General features: G+C 49.9%; 7 protein-coding genes across 7 annotated transcripts; 1 reads left to right on the top strand and 6 right to left on the bottom strand.

Moving 5' to 3' along the window:
* Positions 1-642: 642 nt before the first annotated feature.
* On the bottom strand, positions 643-5,973 carry LTR64_001322 (uncharacterized protein; the record flags this gene model as incomplete). The annotated part of the gene is made up of 2 exons (XM_064895703.1): positions 643-5,060; positions 5,118-5,973. The coding sequence occupies 2 exons, from the start codon at positions 5,971-5,973 to the stop codon at positions 643-645; spliced, it is 5,274 nt and encodes a 1,757-aa protein (XP_064758390.1).
* A 983-nt stretch (positions 5,974-6,956) lies between these two features.
* LTR64_001321 (uncharacterized protein) lies at positions 6,957-11,138 on the bottom strand (the record flags this gene model as incomplete). The annotated part of the gene is made up of 3 exons (XM_064895702.1): positions 6,957-8,596; positions 8,699-9,661; positions 9,728-11,138. The coding sequence occupies 3 exons, from the start codon at positions 11,136-11,138 to the stop codon at positions 6,957-6,959; spliced, it is 4,014 nt and encodes a 1,337-aa protein (XP_064758389.1).
* A 1,408-nt stretch (positions 11,139-12,546) lies between these two features.
* LTR64_001320 (uncharacterized protein) lies at positions 12,547-13,318 on the bottom strand (the record flags this gene model as incomplete). Its single annotated transcript, XM_064895701.1, has 2 exons — positions 12,547-13,172; positions 13,234-13,318. The coding sequence occupies 2 exons, from the start codon at positions 13,316-13,318 to the stop codon at positions 12,547-12,549; spliced, it is 711 nt and encodes a 236-aa protein (XP_064758388.1).
* A 529-nt stretch (positions 13,319-13,847) lies between these two features.
* Positions 13,848-14,624, bottom strand: LTR64_001319 (uncharacterized protein; the record flags this gene model as incomplete). The annotated part of the gene is made up of 1 exon (XM_064895700.1): positions 13,848-14,624. One exon carries the CDS (start codon positions 14,622-14,624, stop codon positions 13,848-13,850), a length of 777 nt encoding a protein of 258 aa, XP_064758387.1.
* A 635-nt stretch (positions 14,625-15,259) lies between these two features.
* Positions 15,260-16,663, bottom strand: LTR64_001318 (uncharacterized protein; the record flags this gene model as incomplete). The annotated part of the gene is made up of 1 exon (XM_064895699.1): positions 15,260-16,663. One exon carries the CDS (start codon positions 16,661-16,663, stop codon positions 15,260-15,262), a length of 1,404 nt encoding a protein of 467 aa, XP_064758386.1.
* Positions 16,664-17,537: 874 nt separating this feature from the next.
* On the bottom strand, positions 17,538-19,115 carry LPD1 (dihydrolipoamide dehydrogenase precursor; the record flags this gene model as incomplete). Its single annotated transcript, XM_064895698.1, has 2 exons — positions 17,538-18,377; positions 18,432-19,115. The coding sequence occupies 2 exons, from the start codon at positions 19,113-19,115 to the stop codon at positions 17,538-17,540; spliced, it is 1,524 nt and encodes a 507-aa protein (XP_064758385.1).
* A 784-nt stretch (positions 19,116-19,899) lies between these two features.
* On the top strand, positions 19,900-20,262 carry LTR64_001316 (uncharacterized protein; the record flags this gene model as incomplete). Its single annotated transcript, XM_064895697.1, has 2 exons — positions 19,900-19,970; positions 20,022-20,262. The coding sequence occupies 2 exons, from the start codon at positions 19,900-19,902 to the stop codon at positions 20,260-20,262; spliced, it is 312 nt and encodes a 103-aa protein (XP_064758384.1).
* Positions 20,263-20,442: the final 180 nt, after the last annotated feature.

Genomic DNA, 20,442 nt, shown 5'->3' with positions numbered 1-20,442 from the left:
TCAGGTCGTCTTCTGTACTGTCTACTGTACGTCTCGTTCCAAAGCTTAATGAGAACCATTGGAGCTTCACGTAGGTAGTTCCTGGTTTTCATAAAAACCCGCGATAACCCACCCAACTGACTCAGTACTTGAGTATACCACGACTCATGTCCAGAAACATACATGTATCCCGGCTGTGGCGGCTCAGGCTTTATCGGAATCAGGACCTACGAGGAACGGAAGAAGGCCAAGCATGTACAGTAAGTATTACAGTTCCGAGTTCCGAGTTCAGCCAGCGAACCGCATCCGTTATTCACGATCAAGCAAGTATGCATGTACATATACAGCTAAGACGGTATACGGCAACAAACCCCCTGTACCCTAAGGATTACTTGCCTCTTGGCACTCTTGTCCACCTATACTCGTGTCCGCAATATCATGCCCATGTTCAAGTCGAGCGCCGTCATCCTCCTCAAGCTCTTCTACAGATGAAGTCTCTTCAATCCTGATAACTTGTCCCTCAGACTGATTATAACGATACGGACAATCCAACTCCGTGAAACTCCCCACATTATTATATACCTGCCTCTTTCCAACAGTAATAAAACCCATCAACCGTTTCGCCCTCCCAGACCTCTGAAGCCGAGATTGCAATCGAGCTCCCTACAGCCCAGAGATACCCGCCATGGACGATGCAGTCCTCAACGCACGTCTCATACCTGTGTTCTCGCCCTCACCCGCAGCCATCCTAGGGTTGGTGGGAGGAATAGCGTCCTTCTCGCAGCCGTTCTTGCCCCAGCGCTCACCGGACGTAGATCCAGAGGCGATGCTTGTTCGGTCGCGAGCTCGATCTCGACCTCGATCAGTTTCTCGGTCTGCGGAGCCAGAGCCAGAGTTTGTCCGTCCGGTAGTATCGCTGGGACGTTGGGCGCCAGTATTGCTGAATGCTTGTGTTGAGCCGTAGCTGCCATTGCGAACTAGGTTCACGATGCTTCCTCGGCTGACTGTGCGTAGACTCTCTGGTCTTGAGGTGCGACCTTGCTGTTTCAATGCTACTCGCTGCGCGTGTGAAGAGCCAACGCTCGGAAATTGGGCTTGGCTCATTAGCCTGTCTTCTTCGCTGGTGCGCAGACCCTCGTCTTCGTCCTGTTGGTCCATGGGGTCCATTCGCTCATCGGGAGTCTCTGGAACATATTCCTCGCGTGTTTGAGAGCTAATAGTCTGCGGCGCGTTCAGCTGTCCAACGACTTCGTTAAGCATGGGTTCGTCCGCGACCAAGTAGCCTCCTCGTTCCTCGTGATCTTGTCGCCAGCCTCGGCCGAGACGTTCTCGTTCTAGCTGTCGCTTCAAGTGGTCATTCTGTTCATCACGTTCTTCCAGGCGTCGACGTGCTCCATCGCGATCAACAAGTCGCTGCTCGCGTTCGACTTTGAGACGGCGTTCTAGCTCGCGGAGACGATGAATCCACTTGTTGTCGTCGCCCTTGCCTGTGGCTGAAGTTGCCCCTGCCGTTCCTGCTTCAGAAGAACGATTACTATGCGAAGATCCAGGAGGTACGCCGAAGTTACCATTGACTGGATACTGCGTCGGTGCAGAAGGCACGACCAAAGATCGTCTCGTGTCTTCCTTGCTCTTGCTAGTATTTGACTCAGTCGTAGAGCTTTGACTTTGCACCGACGATGCGGCAAGTGCAGTTCCAGGATTGCCTATTGTGAATCCAAAGCTGCTGTTTCTACCATTGGCAGACTCAGATCGATTGGAAAGTGTTTCGACTGCGTTTGTAGAGTTATGCCTGGATAAGGTGACTGACGAATTCGTACTTCGCTTTTGTCCTTGCATGCTTGAGCGTCGAGTTGGTATGCCGGCAGCTCCAGTAACCGACATAGAAGCAGTATCGGTTGGGGTGTAGGCACCATCATGTTGATAAATCTGACCTCCACTAACATTCGAGCCTCGTGACTCAGTACCTGCAGTTCGTTCATGCGATTTGGCATGTCCAGGATGACTGCCATGTAAAGAGTCCTGGTACAATCGCAACTCAGCTTTCAGCAATTTGTTCTCATTGCGCAGCTTCTGCATCCCCAGTGTCCTAAATGGGCGGATCCCCTGTGACGTGGCAAGGCCGGCCTCAATTTCACGTTCACGCAGCTTGATGGCTTCCCAGTGCTGTTCGACACGCTCCAATTTCTTGTTCCTAGCTTCAAATTCTTTCTCCAGGGAATTGTAGTTGCGATAGAGATCTCGCTCAACAGTCTTGATCTTGTCTTTGAAGCTGGAGAGCACACCTTCTACCTGCTTGGCTGCAAGCAACAAGTTTCTGCTGAACCCAGGCCAGAAGAGAGTATTGCCAATCACTTCCTGCGAGGGGAGATTGCCGTTGATGAGCGAATGGTTGTGTGCCCAATCGGGACCACACATAACAGACAATTTCCTCCAAATTGTCAGCAGTACTTGGTTGCGCTCGGCAAGTTGATCTTTGTACTGTGCTTCAACCTTCGAAAGCTGCTGTCGATGGGCGAGTCGTGCTTGCTCCAGCTCGGCAAGCCTGACGTTGCTCTTGCTCTGTATTAGCGTTGCCTGCTCATGTGATCGAAGAGCCTGCTCGAAAGAGTGCTTGTCTTGTCGACGGAATGATCGCTCTTTATCGAGAAGGTCTTCCAGACGTTTAGTGTCGTGCATAGCATCTTCTAGGAGAAGATCACGATCGTTGAGCAGTCGCTTGTGCTCGTCCAAATGTTGACGAGTGGATCCCAAATCGTGATTGGCTTGCTCCAGCTCCTGCATCAACTTCGTAACAGCACCGACGAGGTGAGGGCTTGTGCTCTGCGGAATGCCTAGGGTTTCTCGAAGGCTGTCTTCGAGGTGTGTCAATTTTTCCTTGAAACCGCTCACTTCGATCTCTCGTTGGGACAGCATTTTGCGTACTTGTCGAAGCTCATTCTTCGAGGTTGATGCTTCTCGGTTCAATTCGTTGATCGTCCGTTGGATCTCCTGCTTCTCTTGGTTAGCTATCGACTCGTGCTGGGTCCGCTCTTCGTTGAGACGTCGCTCGAGTTCTCTAACTCGATCTCGCTCCGCATCCAAGTTAAGGTGCGTCTTCTTTAGAAGGGATTCCAGATCACCAATCTTGATATTGTTGGCGTCCTGTTCCTCTCTCAAGAATGCGATTTCGTTCTGGCTGCTTTCTTGTTGAACCGTCAGGTGCTTGTTCTTGTTCTGAGCATCATGCAGGTTCCTCTCCAAGTTCTCAAGCTCGCGGTTTGAGTCATCAAGCTCAGCCTTTACAGCCTGATACCTGGCAAGATTTTGTTGAGCATCCTCCTCGAGCCGTATCAGACCCTCGGTAGCAGATCGCATCTCGGCTTGAAGTTCCTTGACGTTATCTGCCTGCGCTTTAAGATCGTGCTCAAGCCTATTACATTCCTCGATCTTGGCATCGAGTTCATCTCCAAGCCCATCAATCTCTTCTTGAGCTTCGTTCTTGAGCTGTTGGAAAGCTTGGTCTTGCTCTTCAGCATCTCGAACAGCATTGTCTCGTTCGTGTGCTATTATACTTAGCTCCTCGTTAAACTGGTCTGCATCGGCTTGCGCCTGAGCATCCACAGCATCAAGCTCTGTCAGCGCCTCGTCAAACTGGTTCTGCAGATTCTGTTTATCAAGTTTGAGCTGAGAGACTTCATCACGAAGCTGATCGATCTTGTTTTCCAGTGTCTCTCTTTCGCCATCGCTCAAGCGAGTATACCTGGTGCCGTTACTGGCTCGAGAGTTCGACCGAGCACGTGAAGCGGACCGTTCAAGGATGCTGTCGCCTGCGACGGACCGAAGACCTCCCATTCTGCCGAGTTTGAGGTTCTCGATCTCCTGGTAGAGCATTTCTTTCTCCTTGTTCCTGCTCGTTAGTGCTGATGCCTGTGCACCAATTGTCTTTTGTAATTCAGAACATTCGTGCCTTAATCGTTCGAGTTCTGCGTTGTCAGCCTTGTGCTTTGAAGTATCGACACTACTCGACCTCGAAACGATTAGACCATTCACAACACGCAATTTGCTGCCAGGTCTTGAAGAATCCTGCTTGAGTTTTGCGAGCTCTTCCCGCAGCTTTCGAGCATCGTCCTCGGCTTGTTCTCGAGCAATAGTCTCAGCCTCAAGCATATCCTTCCACATGTCGCGCTCCTCTCTACTGCCAACTTCACTCCCGCCAGGTCTGGAATCACCTAGATTCCGCATCATCTCAGCAAGTCGTCTCTTATCGCTTTCCTTGTTGATATTTTCTTGCCTCAACTTCTCCATCTCAGTCTCCATAATTTCAGTTCTCTCTCTGAGGTAGAGCACTTCCTCCTCGACAGTCGGGCTGCGCTCTTCATCAGTGGCATAACCCTGGTCGTCAGTTTCGTTCTTGCCAGTGGCTTCCTCCAGTTTACGTTGTAAGTCCCTAATCTGCTTCCGTAAATTGTGGTTGTCCTTTTCGAGTCGCAATCGATCAGATTTCAGCTGGACATTTTCAGTAATCATCTCCTTGATGCCATCTTCCGATCTCTTCTGTAGTGCCTGATCCAAAAAGTGAATCTTCATCTTCAGATCGAAGTTTTCTTTGCCGAGTTTTTCAACAGTAGATCTGTGCTCCTTCAATGTCAAACCCCTCTTAGGGCCAGGAGTCATGGTAGCCATAAATAGGTTCTTCTCGGGGCTTCGGCTCCGCTCACTTCTGAATTGACGAGCGACAGTGTCTGGAACCTCCAGATCTCGCACGTGATTTGCGATGACACTATCTGTAGGCATGCTCAAGCGCATTGTCGAAGCTCGTGGGGTGATGGTGAGGTTGGGCGATCCTGTTCGGATGTGTTTTGATACGGACGGGCTTTCCTCTTGCAGGGTGCTCAATTCAGGAGGAATGCCCATACCAGATCGTTTTTGAACTGTAATACCTTCATCGTCGCTGATGTTGCTCACGCCACTGGCTAGGCTGCCTAGGCTCGTGCTTCGACTAAGTGTCATGTTCGGCCTCCTCCTCAATCTAGTACTCTCAGGCGCAGCTCCTCCAGTCTGTAAGGCATAATCCGCACCCAACGTCGCTTCGCTGGTCTCTGTAGCAGAGCTGGTCATGGAATCATAGGACAGGCGCGCATTAGACGATCTCTTACTTAGATACTGTGGTCGTCTCCGAGTAACGTTCAGTGGCGCTGCATCAAAGTCTTCGACTTTCACCTCTATCGTGCCGGAGGTACCCAGACTGGAAAGAGTGTTTCCTCTATCCTTTCGAGGTGTTGCATCTGGGTCTTGACCCACGCTGTGCGCGCGCTTTCGTGTAGGAGAGTCTGGGTATTCTCTTTCTGTGGCCGTTTCATATCCACCCATACTAGCCATGGACTGAGCTCGAGAAACAGTACGAGCGGCAGTGGGAGAAGAAGACATCTGCTCGAGGGCCGAAGTGTTTGGTGTACGATCATTCTTCTTGACTGTTTCTTCCTCCTCTTGCACGTCCGGAAACTGGTCTGTCACAGGTGTCTTGACACTCGAATCCATAGGAGAATGTGTAGAGGTTGCGATAAATTGCTCTTGAGGCTCTTGAGGGTCACTTCGTCCATAAGTAGGAACTCCACCAGTTGTCTGACTATCGTGCAACTTCGGATCAAAGATGTCGGCCGGCAGAGAAGCAGAGGTACTATCGACCTGCTCAGACAAGGTGGAAGGTTCAGGTAGGAAGCTCGATTCGAAGTCTGCTAGCCTCTTCTTCATCTCCTCCTCTTCAAGCACGGTATTCGTGACGCCAGGTAGGTCATAGCGTCCTTCGGAGAGCTGGCTATCCTGCGCGCGAGAATCGTCGAGCAGACTGCTTGGGACGTCGAACTGCGCTGGGAGTAATGAGGAATCATCCTGCTCGGTCGAACGATACTGCCTCTGAGGTGGTCTGTTCTCTTTTCCTTCGTTCTCGTGGACGCTACCAGCCGAAGAGACGTCATCTCTAATGTCGGATCCAGGCTCGAAAGCGCCGGCCATTCGCGAAGAGGATCGACGAGGTGCAGGTCCTGGTCGTGGGCGGAAAGAGGAGGGAGTCGCCATTCTCACAACGGGTTGTGGTATCAGTTGGGCACTGGTCGGTCGAGCATGCACAACTGGCTAGTTGTAATTGGTAATTGCCTCTGCATCGTCTGGTATCAAGTATTCGACCTCTTGTCAATGTGATTGTTTATTGTCGCGTTCATAAGTGTATTCCTTGGTTGTCCAGCACCAAACGTAGTATTACAGCAGTGATAATACGATGCTCTTGTCGCGAACGATCAGTGTATACGTGTATCGTGCTCGCTGCCTGCAGCAATACAATACAAGTAATTGTACAGCGTAGTCGAGTTGCAGGAGGTAACAGGAGTCCAATCGTCAATCGCCGTACTCGATGATCGCAACATTCGCTACACAAACACGTTCCGACTGCGTCCCCTAAACCGTCTGACCTCACAAGTATTGCTGCTTGCCCGCTTCGGGTGTGTCAGGCACCTGATGAAGTGATGCACTAGGGGCTTTAGGCTTCGCGTTTCCGTGGTACCTCGTTTGCCGAGCTGCATCTCGTGCATATCAAAATAAAGCTAATGCTTGTACCCTGTCAAGTTTCACCAATTCCGATATGAGTATTCGATCTCACAATTACAATAGATAATCGTCCTGGAACAGCTGTGAGGAATAGGTCTGATTGTTCTGCACATGATTGTGCTCGAAACTGTGAACACAGCTTAACGATGAGTCAGGCAAGGTCATGTCCTAATTACTTTGTGAAGAACTGTAGATCACTGTCATGTTCATTAATCACGTTGCAACTATGAATACACATCTAAAGATGGCCAATGCCTGCTCAGTACGCTGAGAATACTTCACTGCTCCGTCCCCATTTTGTGCCCTCATATACCCGTCCTGAAAATATACATTAAGAAGTGAATAGTGGTCGTGTTCCTCGTAATCTGCTGTTCTAGCTCCTCTGGTCGTCACAACTAACTCGGACTGGCTCCCATATTCGAGCTCTGCTGCAAAGCCATACTGTCATCATCAGCCTGTCTCTGTCTATCGTCCTCCTGTCTCAATCTATATATCCGCTCTTTCGTCTGTTGTGCTCCCTGCAGCGCGTCAATATAATTCTTGAATTTGACGATTTCTCGTAGCAGATACGCGCTCTTCTTCTCCCAATTGGTCATGGCCCTGCTGTAGTTGGTGTGCTTCGACGAGAATGCCAATAACATCGGCCCACGCAGCTCATTGTGACGCTGCAGATCCTCTTCAATGTTCTGGACATAAAGCTGCAGCGCTTTTAGCTGGTCCACCTCCAAGAGCTGAGAAGCTAGCAGAGACTGTTGTGGAGGTGTCCAATCACTGACATGAACTCTGTCGCCTGGCAAGCGAGGTCTCGTGTTGCCACCATGGTCAATGGATGATCGCATCGACATTTGCGTGCTGGGTCTTGCCGTGGCTGCGTCTGAAGAAGTAAAGGATGGTCGTACCTCAGGTCCTGTCACCGCCCGGTCGATTACATTGTCACTCCAGCCGTACTCCATGCTGCTGACACCACCAATCATGGGCTCCTTCGAAAGCCGAGCACTCCAGAAATTGGCTGTTGAAACAAATTCCTTCACAATGTCAGGAGTTCCGACTGAGAAGAGGTGCACCGCTCCTGTGGGTAGACTCAATGCCCACACGAACGGCCGCTGCTTCGAGTATCCGGGCGGTGGCAGGCTGCTAGCGATGGTGTGCCGAAGCATGAATTTCCATACCTCTTCAGCATTCTCCTGCCAATTGCCTCCACCAACAACACCACTAGGCTTCTGACTGCGTGCCCTGTTTCTCAATGACTTGGCCGTGACCGAGAAAGAGAACAGCCTCATCCATCCCTTCTCAATCACTGCGAAACAGTCGTTCCAGTTGCGATCTTTCGAACGCTTATCAACACCATCAAGATGACATTTGTGCTTCAAGATACCTTCCTTGGCCCATGGAGCGCCCTCAAGCTCGAGGCTCTCATCTTCAAGTAATGGTGTACTTTTCGTTCCATCTTCAGTCTGCGTTTCTAATTGATCTTCGCGGATGATAGCCTGACTGAGTGCATTTGCAAATCCAATCGAAGACTGAAAATCTCCTTTTCCTGGACCTGCGCTTGTAGCAAATGAGTCAACCGATAGCGAAGTCAGCGTCTTGCCGAGACTGGCCTTACTCCACGTGCTGGATATGCTAGGACTCCAAGCAGACGATTGATCTTCCAAGCTGTTCTTACTAGACCCAAACCCTGGTGTAGAAGTAAGCCGAGGTCGGGAACGCCCTTTAGTGTTCCACTTCGACCCGAGCGACCTACTGTCACCATAACGACTCCGGTTGCTATCAGATTGTGCTTTGCTTAGCACACTGGGAGTTCGCCGCAGGCCGCTAAGGGAGAGAAGATTGTTGTTGGATGCGCTTGGCGGGTAGCGAGGAACGCAGTCTGACCCAAGGAGTGGTAGAGGCTCTCGCTGAATCGAGAGGTAAAAGTCTTTTAGAACAAGCTCGATCTGCATTTCCCAGCCCATTCGGGAGCCTGTATATGGCGCATCGACAAGGAGTTTGGCTTCACCTTTCAGATCCCCCGAATCAATACGGGCCGTCTGGTCTGAAGGGCGATGCTCAAGCATACTGCCAGCACGAGAGGAAGCACGGTCGACAGATATTCTACCGGAATGGGAGTTTGTTTTTGTATCCAATAATGACTTACTGCTCTCACTTGCCTCGGCCACCACAGTCCGGATCGTCGACATCACGTTCTTCACAAATTGACTGCGTGTCATCTTGGATACAATGTCGGCCATGTGCAAATCCGTGTTTAACAGCAGGATAGAATAGCACAGCGTGTGCACCACGTCCTCAGACTTGAAGCCGTGGTTGGGGTTGCAATCACACCACCTCCTAGCAAAAGCATCGAGGATTCGATCGATGAGCTGCGACTCAGCCTTGAGCACTAATCTTTTACACAAGCCACGCAGTGCTTGTAGAATTGTCTGACCAGTCCAGTCGAAAAGCTGCATATACGCCTTCCTGACACGCTCGTGTTCGCTGCTCGTCTCACCAAGCCAAGCTGCAGCACTACGTCCATCCACATCGTCCTCACCGTTGTTGTAGATATCCTGCGCTTTGTCGAGCTCTACCACATTAAGATCCAGATTCATGCTTGGATGCGAGATGTGAAGGTGTGGAGATGTGTTAGATTTTGCGCTTGTAATGTTCTGCACGCCCGGAGTGCTTGGGGCAGACCTGTATTCAGACGTTTCCGAACCGGACGTCCTGCGATGATGTATGGAGAGAACACTCTTGCTGGGTCCAGGACTGGTAGAACTAATCATCCTCGATTGTCTATTCTTGGACAACGAGTCTGATCTGGGAGGAATGGCAAGATGCTCAGAATGCCATGAGCTTGACCTTGGCCCTAGCACCGGTCTTGTTGTCGGGAGAGCAGCTGGTGCAGTGGCTGTGCGCAGAGCAACTGGCTGAGTCCTGCTATGCATGGGCTTTGAGGGCTCATCTGTATCACTTGCTGCACTATTGCTACCATCTTCAACACTGCTGTTATCGGTGAAGAATGTCTCTTTCTGTGGCACTGACAGCCTAGCTGAATTGTGCTGTGACGAATAAATGTCCATTGGGGACTCTACTTGCGAAAGTTCCGCGCCAGCAAAGCCTTCTGTTGGAGAATAAAAAGTTTGCAGAGGACTTGTGGAAATCTGTGACCTTCTGTTATTCCTCTTACTGTCGTCGGTCAAGTATGGATCCATGAATGCCTTCAGACTCGAGACAGGACTAGGTTGACCTGGGGTAATCTCTGAGCCAGTGATACTTGAAGTCAAGGTGAGAGGTAGTGGAGGTACAGCGATACTTGTTGTGGACTTTTTCCGTCGTCTGAAGAAGGAAGAGGGCTTCTTCTGTAGAGGTGGTCGTACATTTTCTTTGTCGTGATCCTCAGCAGTCTCTTTCAGTGTCTGCTTGTGAAGCTTGTTTGTGGCAGGCTGAGCACCAAAGTAAGTGTTACTGTCCTGAGGAGTCGTAGCCGCAGTCGGTGTGCCAGGCACACTGCTCTTTGAAGAGCCAAAGAATCTTTTGAACAGTCCTGGTCGTGAAGCGGTCTGTGGCTCGTCAGTAGTGATAAGCTTGTTGAGCGAAGGTGTAGAAGTAAGTGTTGGTGGCACTGGTGGTAGTGGGTTTTCATATACAGTGCTTGCGGCTAGTGTGTTGGAGGACTTGCTTCTGATGTTCTTCGATGACTTCATGCTATCCCGTCTGCTTAGCGTAGTGGGCAACAAGGGTGGTGAAGCCGGTGTTCTCTGCGCCTTAGGACCTGAGTAAATCACGGGATGAGGTGCAGTATCTTGCGCCTCTTCGTTGTGTTCAACTTCATGGCGGTGACGACCGAAATCAAAGCTTTGTGACCTTCTATTGCCTGCAGGACCCAATCTGCCTGAGACCTGTTTAAATTGCGACAGGTCGACACTGGATGCACTGCCACCGCTTTTCTTCTTGTAATCATCTCCTCTATTTCGCGGTTTCCGTACAGTGGAAGGTGGTGCTGCTCGTTGCGCTTCATAAACACGGACACGGGTATTTTCTTCGTCTTCACCAAAGATGCTAGGCAATTTGGCCGGATCCCTTGTATATCTTGCACTGCTTCGACGCATGATCTTGGGCGCCGACATCTGCAAAGACTGTGCTTGTATGGTGCGAACGTCGCTTTCTGAGGAGATCGAGGACGAAAACGTATGGCCTCTGCGCCGATATGACAGGAGGTCTTCCTCGTAATGTTTGGGCTCGGACGAAGCAATCGAGTACTGGTCAAGGGCCATCACCATATGGTCGACAAGCGAGGCTCGGGGAATGTGCTTGGAGGAATACGTCAGGTCGTGGTGGTCGTCCCCATCTTCGTCGGTCGCTGAGTCCCTGTCGTAACCATGTGTATCGTCGAAGAAGGTAGTCGAACCTACGACTGCAGCAAGGCGAGCCGATCTTGGGTAGCTGGAGGGAGGATCTTTCCTTCTTCGTGGTGGAGTTTGTGGCGGCGAAAGATTCTTTGGACGATTGGTATCCTTGATTATCGCTTCTGCCAAGTAGTTGGCAGTCATGTTCGTCCTCTTGGTTGGAGTCGTGCTGCGAGATGTTTCTGGTGGCATACTGGTGACACAGCAGGTTCGAGATTGATTGATGATCCCTCGATGCACCTAGAGGTCGGAGGATGCTCTATATTCGTTCTGAAAGGCCACTAAGCACACTATTCGCAGACTAGTGGATTGTCTGCTGCCAGCACAGTTTCGGTGTTGTCCTTGGTGTTGCAACTGTGCACATGGAGGCTGCTGATCGTGCCTGCTGTTCATGCTAGTCGAGCACGCTCAACACCAAACATAGCCACATCAAGACAGAAAACCAAGCAACATCGCCCTCTTTGCATGAGATAACATGCACTGAAGGACTAGGGTCTGCGTGGAATCGATACTGGAAAGCATTCAAAAGTTGTCCCACACAAGAAAAATGCTCCACGTTCACACTGGATGTAGATGCACAGATCAGGAGAAAGAGATCTGCAGGCTGTCCAAGCTTGTATTGCTGCACTAAAATGTCTGGAAATAGTTTAGGCGCAATCTGGCGCGTGGGTTGTGGATGGGAGCTTAGCTCAGGAACAGGGATGCTGCAATGGGACGTGAAAGAGGGGAATTCGCATCAGGCAATGAATAAAGCACGTCGGAAGGTAATGTACATTATACCTGCTTTGATTCTGCGACGGCCTGCATAAAAGTACTTGAAACGTGCAGGTTGCAGATTGCAAGACAACTTTCCCCTCAGACCCAATCTCGACATCAATTCAGCTCAAAATCGTACTTTCCTGCCGATACTAAATTAAACTAGCTTGAGTTGATGCCTTGTCGCCTCGTTCATTTCGAGAATCCAGTCTGCGACAATCATGAATCATGTTTCTTTGCGTATGCTCCGCACCAACGAAAACACGATAGACTTGCAGCCACGATCATCCACTTTGCCAGGATCTCGCTTGAATGCAATCTATACAGGTACCTACATAACCGTTTTGCAATCGTTCCCATGCAGTTACAGAATGCTTTCGAAACTGCCACGTTGAAACATCAATGTTGCAAGATTGTCGGAATAATTCGGTGTGGTCCATGACAGCAACGACGAGTCATTGCGTCGTCGTTCAGTACGTCCTCTCGCCAGTCACTACTAGCAGTCACACCGGTTCGACTTGAGTCGAAACCGATTTCTCTCCAGCTGGTCGGTCGCTCGCCAAAGACTCGACTTCTGCCAATTCTCATGTGCGTCGTGCTAGTGTTCCTTTTATCTGTTCAGGTAAGACGTTGGTGCTGCCTTCTCAGTCCAGGGTCTCTATGCTGCTTGTCGATTGTGTTTGAACAGAGAGTTTTCGATTCATGTGTACCACAAGACAGTATCGTATCTGACATACCCATATAGCCCTGACGTGATGTGCTTCGTTGTTGCTGCTTCTGGTGTTCGAGCTAGTACAGCACTGTATGTGTAGCAATAGTTCCCTTTGAATATTTCGCCTCTCTTTCACTTCGATATGTCGACTCCCCAAAACATCCAACCGATTCCCCACCTCTCCAGATTGACCCCCAGTCCTGTAAACGCCAACCATAAAACCGTAAATACTCCTATAGGCGCCAGCAGAAGCTGAGTGTGATGTAAAAACGTCAAACTGTTGAAGCCTAAGAACGTGATTAAACTCCAGTATACTCCCGCGACCAGATATAGCGAATTGGCCAAAAACGCACTCGCGCTATTCTTGTGATCGATCGCTGGCATGAGGATGTACTGTACAATATACAGCAGGACATAGGGTGGAAAGAAGGCGCGCGTGCTGACGTCGAAGCAGTACCCAAACTCCAGCGCTTCGCCAGATGTGCTACCAGAAGGACCAAAGAGTCCTTGCTGGCGCCGACGGCCAGGCAGACCGGCCACGCCTGGGCCTAAGTAACGGCCGACGAGGAAGTAGAAGGCGGTAGAGAGAAGTAGAGAGCCGAGGAGGAAGTGAACGAAAACGAACATGAAGGCGAGCTTGAGGACACTAGTCACATGAGGAGTGTAGGCGAGAGACCAGGCGAACGAGGTGAGGAGGAGAAAGAAGGAGAGGAGGTAGGTGAAGGCGGGATCGGGTCGATGCCATGAATTTCGCATTTCTGCAGTTCGTATTAGCCATACTCTTTCTTTAGCCTTGAAACTTTGTGGGAGTTGTCGTACGCTTCTGGTAGAATATGGATTTGAACACTTTCTTAGGCGCAATAAGTAAATGGGTCATTTCCCATACTGCCGTCTCGAAATCCATCTGCGGGAACTTGAAAAGTCTGCTGTACCTCAGTCTGTGCTCTTACAGTATGAAGGCTCCTCTCCCCTACCTCTTAAAGAACCTGGGCATCTTGTATTCCGAGCGTCTCCGCTCGGTTGGCCCGAATCGGTCGCCATATCGAGAGGTCGGAGAGGAGAGTCGAGGTGTACTCATCGAGAAGCGTTACTGAGAAGAGGGTTAGTACACCATATGTGCCTCACAAGCCTCCGAACTGAAATGATCGCGTAAAGAACTTTAAGAAGGATAAAAGCCCAAAATAGGCGTCGCAGTTTGATCGACTCGACGGAAATTACGTAGCTGAGCGCTAGAGGCACCACGGCACGTGCCGAGCAGCAGAGAGGTGGCTCTTACAAGGCATGTCCGATAAAATAGGTTGTACGAGGCTGCTTCTGACTGTAGTACTATACTGTTCTTGTGTCCATCTCCTATACAACCCAAAAGACCAGCTGTGCTCGAAGCTGTCTCTATGCCAAGGGTATTGATAGAATTCTCGTCTCGCTCAATCACTTCACTTTTTGCCCTTCACCTCAACTCGCGACTTCAAAGGTTTCTTTGCACTAGTGTTGCCCATAGCATCAGCCCGCTTCTTGTCCTCTTTGTCGAGCTTCTCCTTGTTCTCCCTCTCTCGCTCTTCCCGCTCTTCCTTCTCAGCTTGCTTTCTAGCAGCGGCCTCTTCTCTCTGCTCCTTGATGAGTCTCAACCGTGCCAAATCAGCTTTTGCTTCGTCAGTCTTGCCCTCAGCGTGCAGCTTTTGATATCGCTCTTTGGCGGCCTGAGCAGCAATAGCCTCCTTCTCTCGACGACTTAGGTTCTCCTTCTGGTCTCGTCGAGGCAATGGAGCCTCGTTAGCAGCACCAGTGACAGCACGGGCCTGGTTTCGCGCCTTGGAAGTATGATTCGGATTGGCAGGTAGATCGCCTTCGTCCTCCTCCGATGACTCTTCCTCTGAATCTGTAGGCATGTCGCCAACTTCAGCCACTTTCTTGTTCTTCTTTGCGATTGCTGCAGCTTTCTTCTTCCGTGCCAACTCCCTGCGCTGTTCTCGACTCAATTCTTGGGCTGCAGCGGCCGCGGAGCCAGATGGTGCATCCTCCTCCTCGTCAGACTCTTCCTCGCTAGACTCATCCTCTTCTTCGGAAGATGATTCTTCCTTCTTGTCTGCTGGATCGCGCCACATGCCCAGAGGATTTCCCTCCTTGTCTAGAGGTTGAAGATCGCGAGAGAAGTGTTTGCCGCCACCTCGTGAAGGCTTGGAGAACTTCCCGCCTCTGCCTCTCGGTGCCATGGTGTATGAATTGGTCTAGTCGGTTAGACTTATCGACTTCAACCGACAAACAACAACTGGAAGGAAGTTGAGAGTGATAATGAGGTGGGTGGGTAAAGGCGGGGTATTGGGAAACAAAGCGAAATCAGGTTCGATTTGTTGGGTGTGCGTAAGATAGAAAGGATAGTATGGTGGCGTCTGGCGTATTACTGTTGTCTGCCTGTTTGTTTCGTACTTCTTGACCGCAATTTGACCTTGGTGTTGGCTCTCCGCTTGTGATATGAATGCCTGCAAATTTATGCTTCACGGGTCGACTTTACAACCACTTATGACGTAGCCATCCGGGACTGAGATCAAACGAACCAAACAGCTGAAAGATGATTGAGAGAGTGGTAATCACAACGATGGTTCAAAAATGATTCTGCTGGGAGACCACCTTTTGACTCAGGAAATAGAGCGACATTTATTGGGCAGCGCTTCCAAGGAAAGAGCACTGCTGCTCATCTCCCGCTTCGTCAGAAACCAATCAATGTGCTGCACGGCACCAGGACTCCATATGCATCGCGCAATAATGGCTTCTCTGCATTGCTGTTAAAAAAGGGCGATAACTCGATTCCACATCTATATGTGCCGGAGTCTATCCATCGTGACTTTCGTCATACCTTTACTATTTGCTTCCAACTGATCTCTCTTTTCCTTAGCACTGCCCACCTCGTTGCCGCCAACAATGCTGCAGAGATAAACATGGTCGTACCCGCAAAGATCTGGCAGCCTAAGAAGTCTCCGTGCATCGTCTCGATCAAAGCGCCGCCTATCGGCGGTCCCGTGAGGACGGCCCACCCAACGAACGCAAATCCCATCCCAGCTCTCACACCAGCTTTCTTTGGGTCAGATGTCAGACTAGTAAGCACCACGGGCCACAGGCCCTGCAACGCAGCAGCGGTGATTCCGTAAATACAGGTGAAAACCCACAAGCCTGTAATATCATGCACTCCAATCCAACCGAAGCCCATTATCCCTGTGGCAACGATGAAGGGGAAGAGCATGTTGATAGGTCCAGTGTACACGGCCACCACATTGACAGCCATTCGTCCGACCACACCAACACCGTTCATTGCTAAGAGAAGATTCAGCGATGTCTCCTGGCTGACGCCAAGCACATTGCGGCCAAAACTGGTAACGTAGAAGAAGCCAATGTATACCGACCAGAAGAAAAAGAACCCGCAGAGTAAATACAGAGAATATGCCGTCTCCTTGAAAGCAGCCCACTCGACAATCGACCCAGTCTTGCGAGGTGGAAGTCGTGGTTTAAGGAATATCGCACAGATAACAAGTATCGCAAGCTGTACGAAGCCCATTGTGCGTACCGTCCACGCAAATCCTGCGCTCGGCAGCATCTGTTGAGCAATTGCTGGAAAGACCAATCCACCCGTTGCAGAGCCTGTGACGGTAATTCCCAACGCTGCTGATCGCTTCTTGAGGAAGTACGTGCTGACAATGGCAATGGAGGGAACAAAAACGAGTCCGAAACCAAGGCCCATGCATACTCCTTGCGCTAGGAAGACCTGCCAGTACGTTTTGCACCAACTGAGTGTGAAAATGCCAATCAGTGAGATAACAGCGCCAGATACAAACACGACTCGGAAGAACCCAGCATCTGTGGCTCGACCGGAGAATGTTCCAACGTTGAAAAGAATCCACACTTGAATTGTGCCAATCCATGCAACAGCTGAGGGGGATCCGATCGCCATGTTGTCCACATAGTAAGACTGAAATAAGCCAAAGGAGTTGATAAAGCCCCAGGTCACGAAGATGATACCATGTGTCAACACTGCTTGAGTCCATGCTACAACACCCCCGTCTGGAGGTGGCCCTGGATCTAGTTCGTCGGATGTCCTGACCTTTGATATGGTCCTCGATAAGGTGGATGGTCGGACATTTTTGGAAGCAGCAGTCTTGATAGTGGTCAAAGGATCGCCACCAAACGCGTCGACCGCGTCGTGTTCTATATCACGTTCTGGTACGCTCTCGGTCAATCCGAGGTCGTTCTTCTCTTCCATCTCGTTGGGCGTCAAGGTTGAAGTGTCTGATGTGTTACAACTGTATGTCGTTTCCGTCCTGAAGCTTGACTAGAAACTAAGCGTGTTTCTGATGGCAGCAGGGAAGTCCTGTTCTCTAAGTAAGCACATGGCACAACTGTCCGATCAACCAAGCTCCTCGTAAGCTATACATCAGTAGCACTGCAAGATGAGTCAAGTCACATAATTAGCAAAGGGGCGTGGTTGGTTTTTGCCAATTACCATGAAAGTTTGTAGGTGGATAGGTCCTTTGCCGATAGGCGGACGGTGACGATCCGACCATGCATGGACGACGTAGCGTGTATTGAAAACACGAGGAAGATAGGTACATAAACTCCGACGATATTGAGTTACTTCTCGCTGGTCTTTTACCTGGAAAGGATGAGGGTTTGTGGGCTTGTCATATCGCAAGATCGCGAGCACCTCGAACCGCCTTTGATAGTATCTTTTCGCCTTCCTCAACACGTTTGCATTCGAGATTCACGCGGTCGAAACAGCTCTGAGACTCATCATGCGTGTCACAAGTTTCGACACTAGGACTTCCCTCGATGTATTTGCTGTTTTGTGATTGGTGTTCGAGATTCAAAAGTATGGAGAGAAGCACGGAAAACTGCGGTCACGCCTCAGGCTGGCCGAGCGCCTGCATGGCACACGTGCCGCTTTGCCGATTCACGACTCTGTCAAACGTTGTGATACATACTTTGCTAACAGACAGCTTGAAAACATCGAATTCTATTAGCTGTACACTGCTTTTTGCATAGGCATGTTGATCAAAGACAATCGAAATGTGTTGCGACGCTCAATAGCCTATAAAATCGCTGAAACCGTCAGACCCTCAATATAAACGTACAGCTATCTAAAAGTGGATGGCCTTGCTGTAGGTAGCCATGGCAGCCTCCTTGAAAGCTTCCGCCAGCGTTGGATGAGCGTGGCATGTTCTCGCCACATCCTCGCTACTGGCGCCATATTCAAGTGCCAGCGTTCCTTCCGCAATCATTTCTCCAGCATTGGCGCCGATAATGTGTACACCCAAGATGCGATCTGTCTCAGCATCACTCAGGAACTTTACCATGCCATCAGTGTCCAGGTTTGTCTTGGCTCTAGAGTTGGCAGTGAATGGGAATGAGCCGACGTTGTATTTGATTCCGGCATCCTTCAACTCTTTCTCATTCTGCCCAACCCAGGCAACCTCAGGATGTGTGTACATGACGGATGGGATAGCGCCGTAGTTGACGTGACCAGTACCGTGCTTGATAAACTCGACGACGGCGACAGCCTCTTCTTCAGCTTTGTGAGCAAGCATAGGTCCGAACGTGCAATCGCCCACTACTCTGATATGTGGAATATTTGTCCGGTACTCCTGGTCGATGACAATTCTCTTGCGCTCGTCAACCTCGACACCGATATTCTCCAGGCCCAGACCCTCATGGTATGGCCTGCGACCGATAGCACAGAGGACGACCTCAGCCTCAAGAGTCTCTTGCTTGCCGCCTTTGGCAGCTTCCACATCAAGCTTGACAATATCGCCGCTGGCGTCACCTTTTGTTACTTTGGTGCCCAGCTTGAACTTGATACCTTGCTTCGCGAGGATCTTGTGTGCTTGTTTAGCGATATCTGCGTCCATACCGGGCCCGCCAATTTGTCCGAGGAATTCGACAACGGTAACATCGGAACCGAGACGTGACCACACAGATGCCTAGTAGCCATTAGCGTTTTATTCATAAGCTAAAAAATCTGTGAATCTGCTTACCATTTCGAGACCAATGATACCGCCACCAATGACGACCATACGCTTGGGCACTTGCTCAAGTGCAATGGCACCGGTCGATGTGATAACCTTCTTCTCATCAATTGTCAGGCCAGGGAAAGGAGTTGTTTCACTGCCAGTCGCGATAACGATATTCTTGCCCTTGATCTGAGTTTGGCCACCATCAACCAGGTTGACTGCAACTTCATGCTCGTTTACAAAAGCGCCAGCGCCTTTAATGTAATCGACACCGTTCTTCTTGAAGAGGAATTCAACACCTTTGGTCAAACCTGCTACTGATTCATCTTTGGCCTTCATCATCTGTTTCAGGTTCAGCTTCACGTCGCCAATGTCGATGCCTCGTTTTTTCGTGTCGTGCAATATCTGATGGTAAAGATGCGAGTTGTTCAGGAGTGATTTTGAAGGTATACATCCGACATTGAGACAAGTGCCACCCAACATTCCTCGTTTCTCTATACATGCGGTCTTTAGTCCTTCTTGTCCAGCCTTAATGGCGCCGACATAACCAGCAACACCACCTCCAATAAATATTACATCGTAATCCTTTGCCTCGGAAGCGTACGTCCTAATCTGCCATTGTGGTGATCGTCTTAAGCTCGAAGGGCCTGCGCGGCTCCCTACCGTTCGGAGGACTGAGCGACTGGTCGGGAGGATTGCTTTCTGCATCATGCTAGCTTTGGCCAATGCAGGAAAACAAGTTGGTGTACGAGAGAAGGCGAGGGTGTAGTAGGAAGAACAGGCAAGGTAGGAGGGATCATCAAGAGAATAATGCTATACTATGCGGAAGCTCCTCAACTGAAAGCGCCACGCCATTGAAGCTTCTCATTAGCTCAGCACCGCCGCAAGTACTTGCCAACTGTAAGCGATTTATTCCGATGGTGCGCGAGAACTAGCCCTCATCAGGTCGATATCGCGCTTTGTCAACGGCTAATATTCACAAATCCTGAACATGGCTCTATTAGACCTCAATTGCAACACGTTTCCAACACTTTCTTTCTTGCCAGTGTCATCTGTAGCACTGTACATAGTGTCTATCGATCAGGTTAGACCATGTCACTGTACAGTACTCCAGCTGGGTTCACCTTGTAAGAACCAGTGGCATAGTCGAACGTGATACCCTTCTGCCGTTTCAGGACAACAACTACTCGCAGAATATCTCTGTGCACACTGAGAGCTCGCGGTTGACCTCTTGGATCCTCTACATGGAGGCAGGAGTCTCACTGTAGGCATCAGTGAGAATGGTGACTGCTAATTTTGAAAGCGTGCCTGCTTGCTCGGCGCGATATTACATTTACTTAAATCTGCTCAACCTGCTCAACTTGAGTTCTTTTCCTTACACACTACTACTATCAGTATTAATACTTCATTGCTACACCATCATCAATACTCACCACACTGTTTCATTACTACACCAGTATTACTACTCACAACACCGTTGGCTAAATACAACATGTATCCAACATTGATGCCGCTACTACTTCTATCCCTCTTCGTCATCTGCTTTGCACATCCAGTGCCAGTGTACGTTTACAAAGATCTAAATCAGAAACTGTTTAGCTAACTATTCGAAAGCGTCGATGATCCAATAAGTTCGATGGCCAATGCTACCAGATACTGGGGCGATGTCGTTGCAGACGCATTCAGAGATAAGGCAAACGCTACCTACGAAATCGGTGAAGATCTCAAAGACACAGCCAACGAAATTGCCGAAGCCCTCGAAGACAAAGCAGATGCTCTTGAACACTCGACTGAAGAAGTTGCTGCAAGTCTTGACAAAGTAGCACAGGGTGTTAGTAAAAGCTCAAATAACTAGAGGTTACCTACAGCTATCTCAGTGAGTAGTATCGCAGCTGCTATAGTTGGTGCTATAATTACATGAGCGCTGGCCAGGTGGTGTGGAAAACGGAAGACAAACGAATAGCATGGCGCTCTACTATGAATGCACTAGATACGACCTCTTCGATACATCGCTACACAGAGCACGAGTTCTAAC

The sequence above is a fragment of the Lithohypha guttulata genome (assembly GCF_036872675.1).
Source record: "Lithohypha guttulata strain CCFEE 5908 chromosome Unknown scaffold_1, whole genome shotgun sequence".
NCBI classification, from domain to species: domain Eukaryota; kingdom Fungi; phylum Ascomycota; class Eurotiomycetes; order Chaetothyriales; family Trichomeriaceae; genus Lithohypha; species Lithohypha guttulata.
The sequence above is the reverse complement of the archived record's forward strand: the minus strand, read 5'-3'. Positions and strand labels throughout refer to the sequence as shown.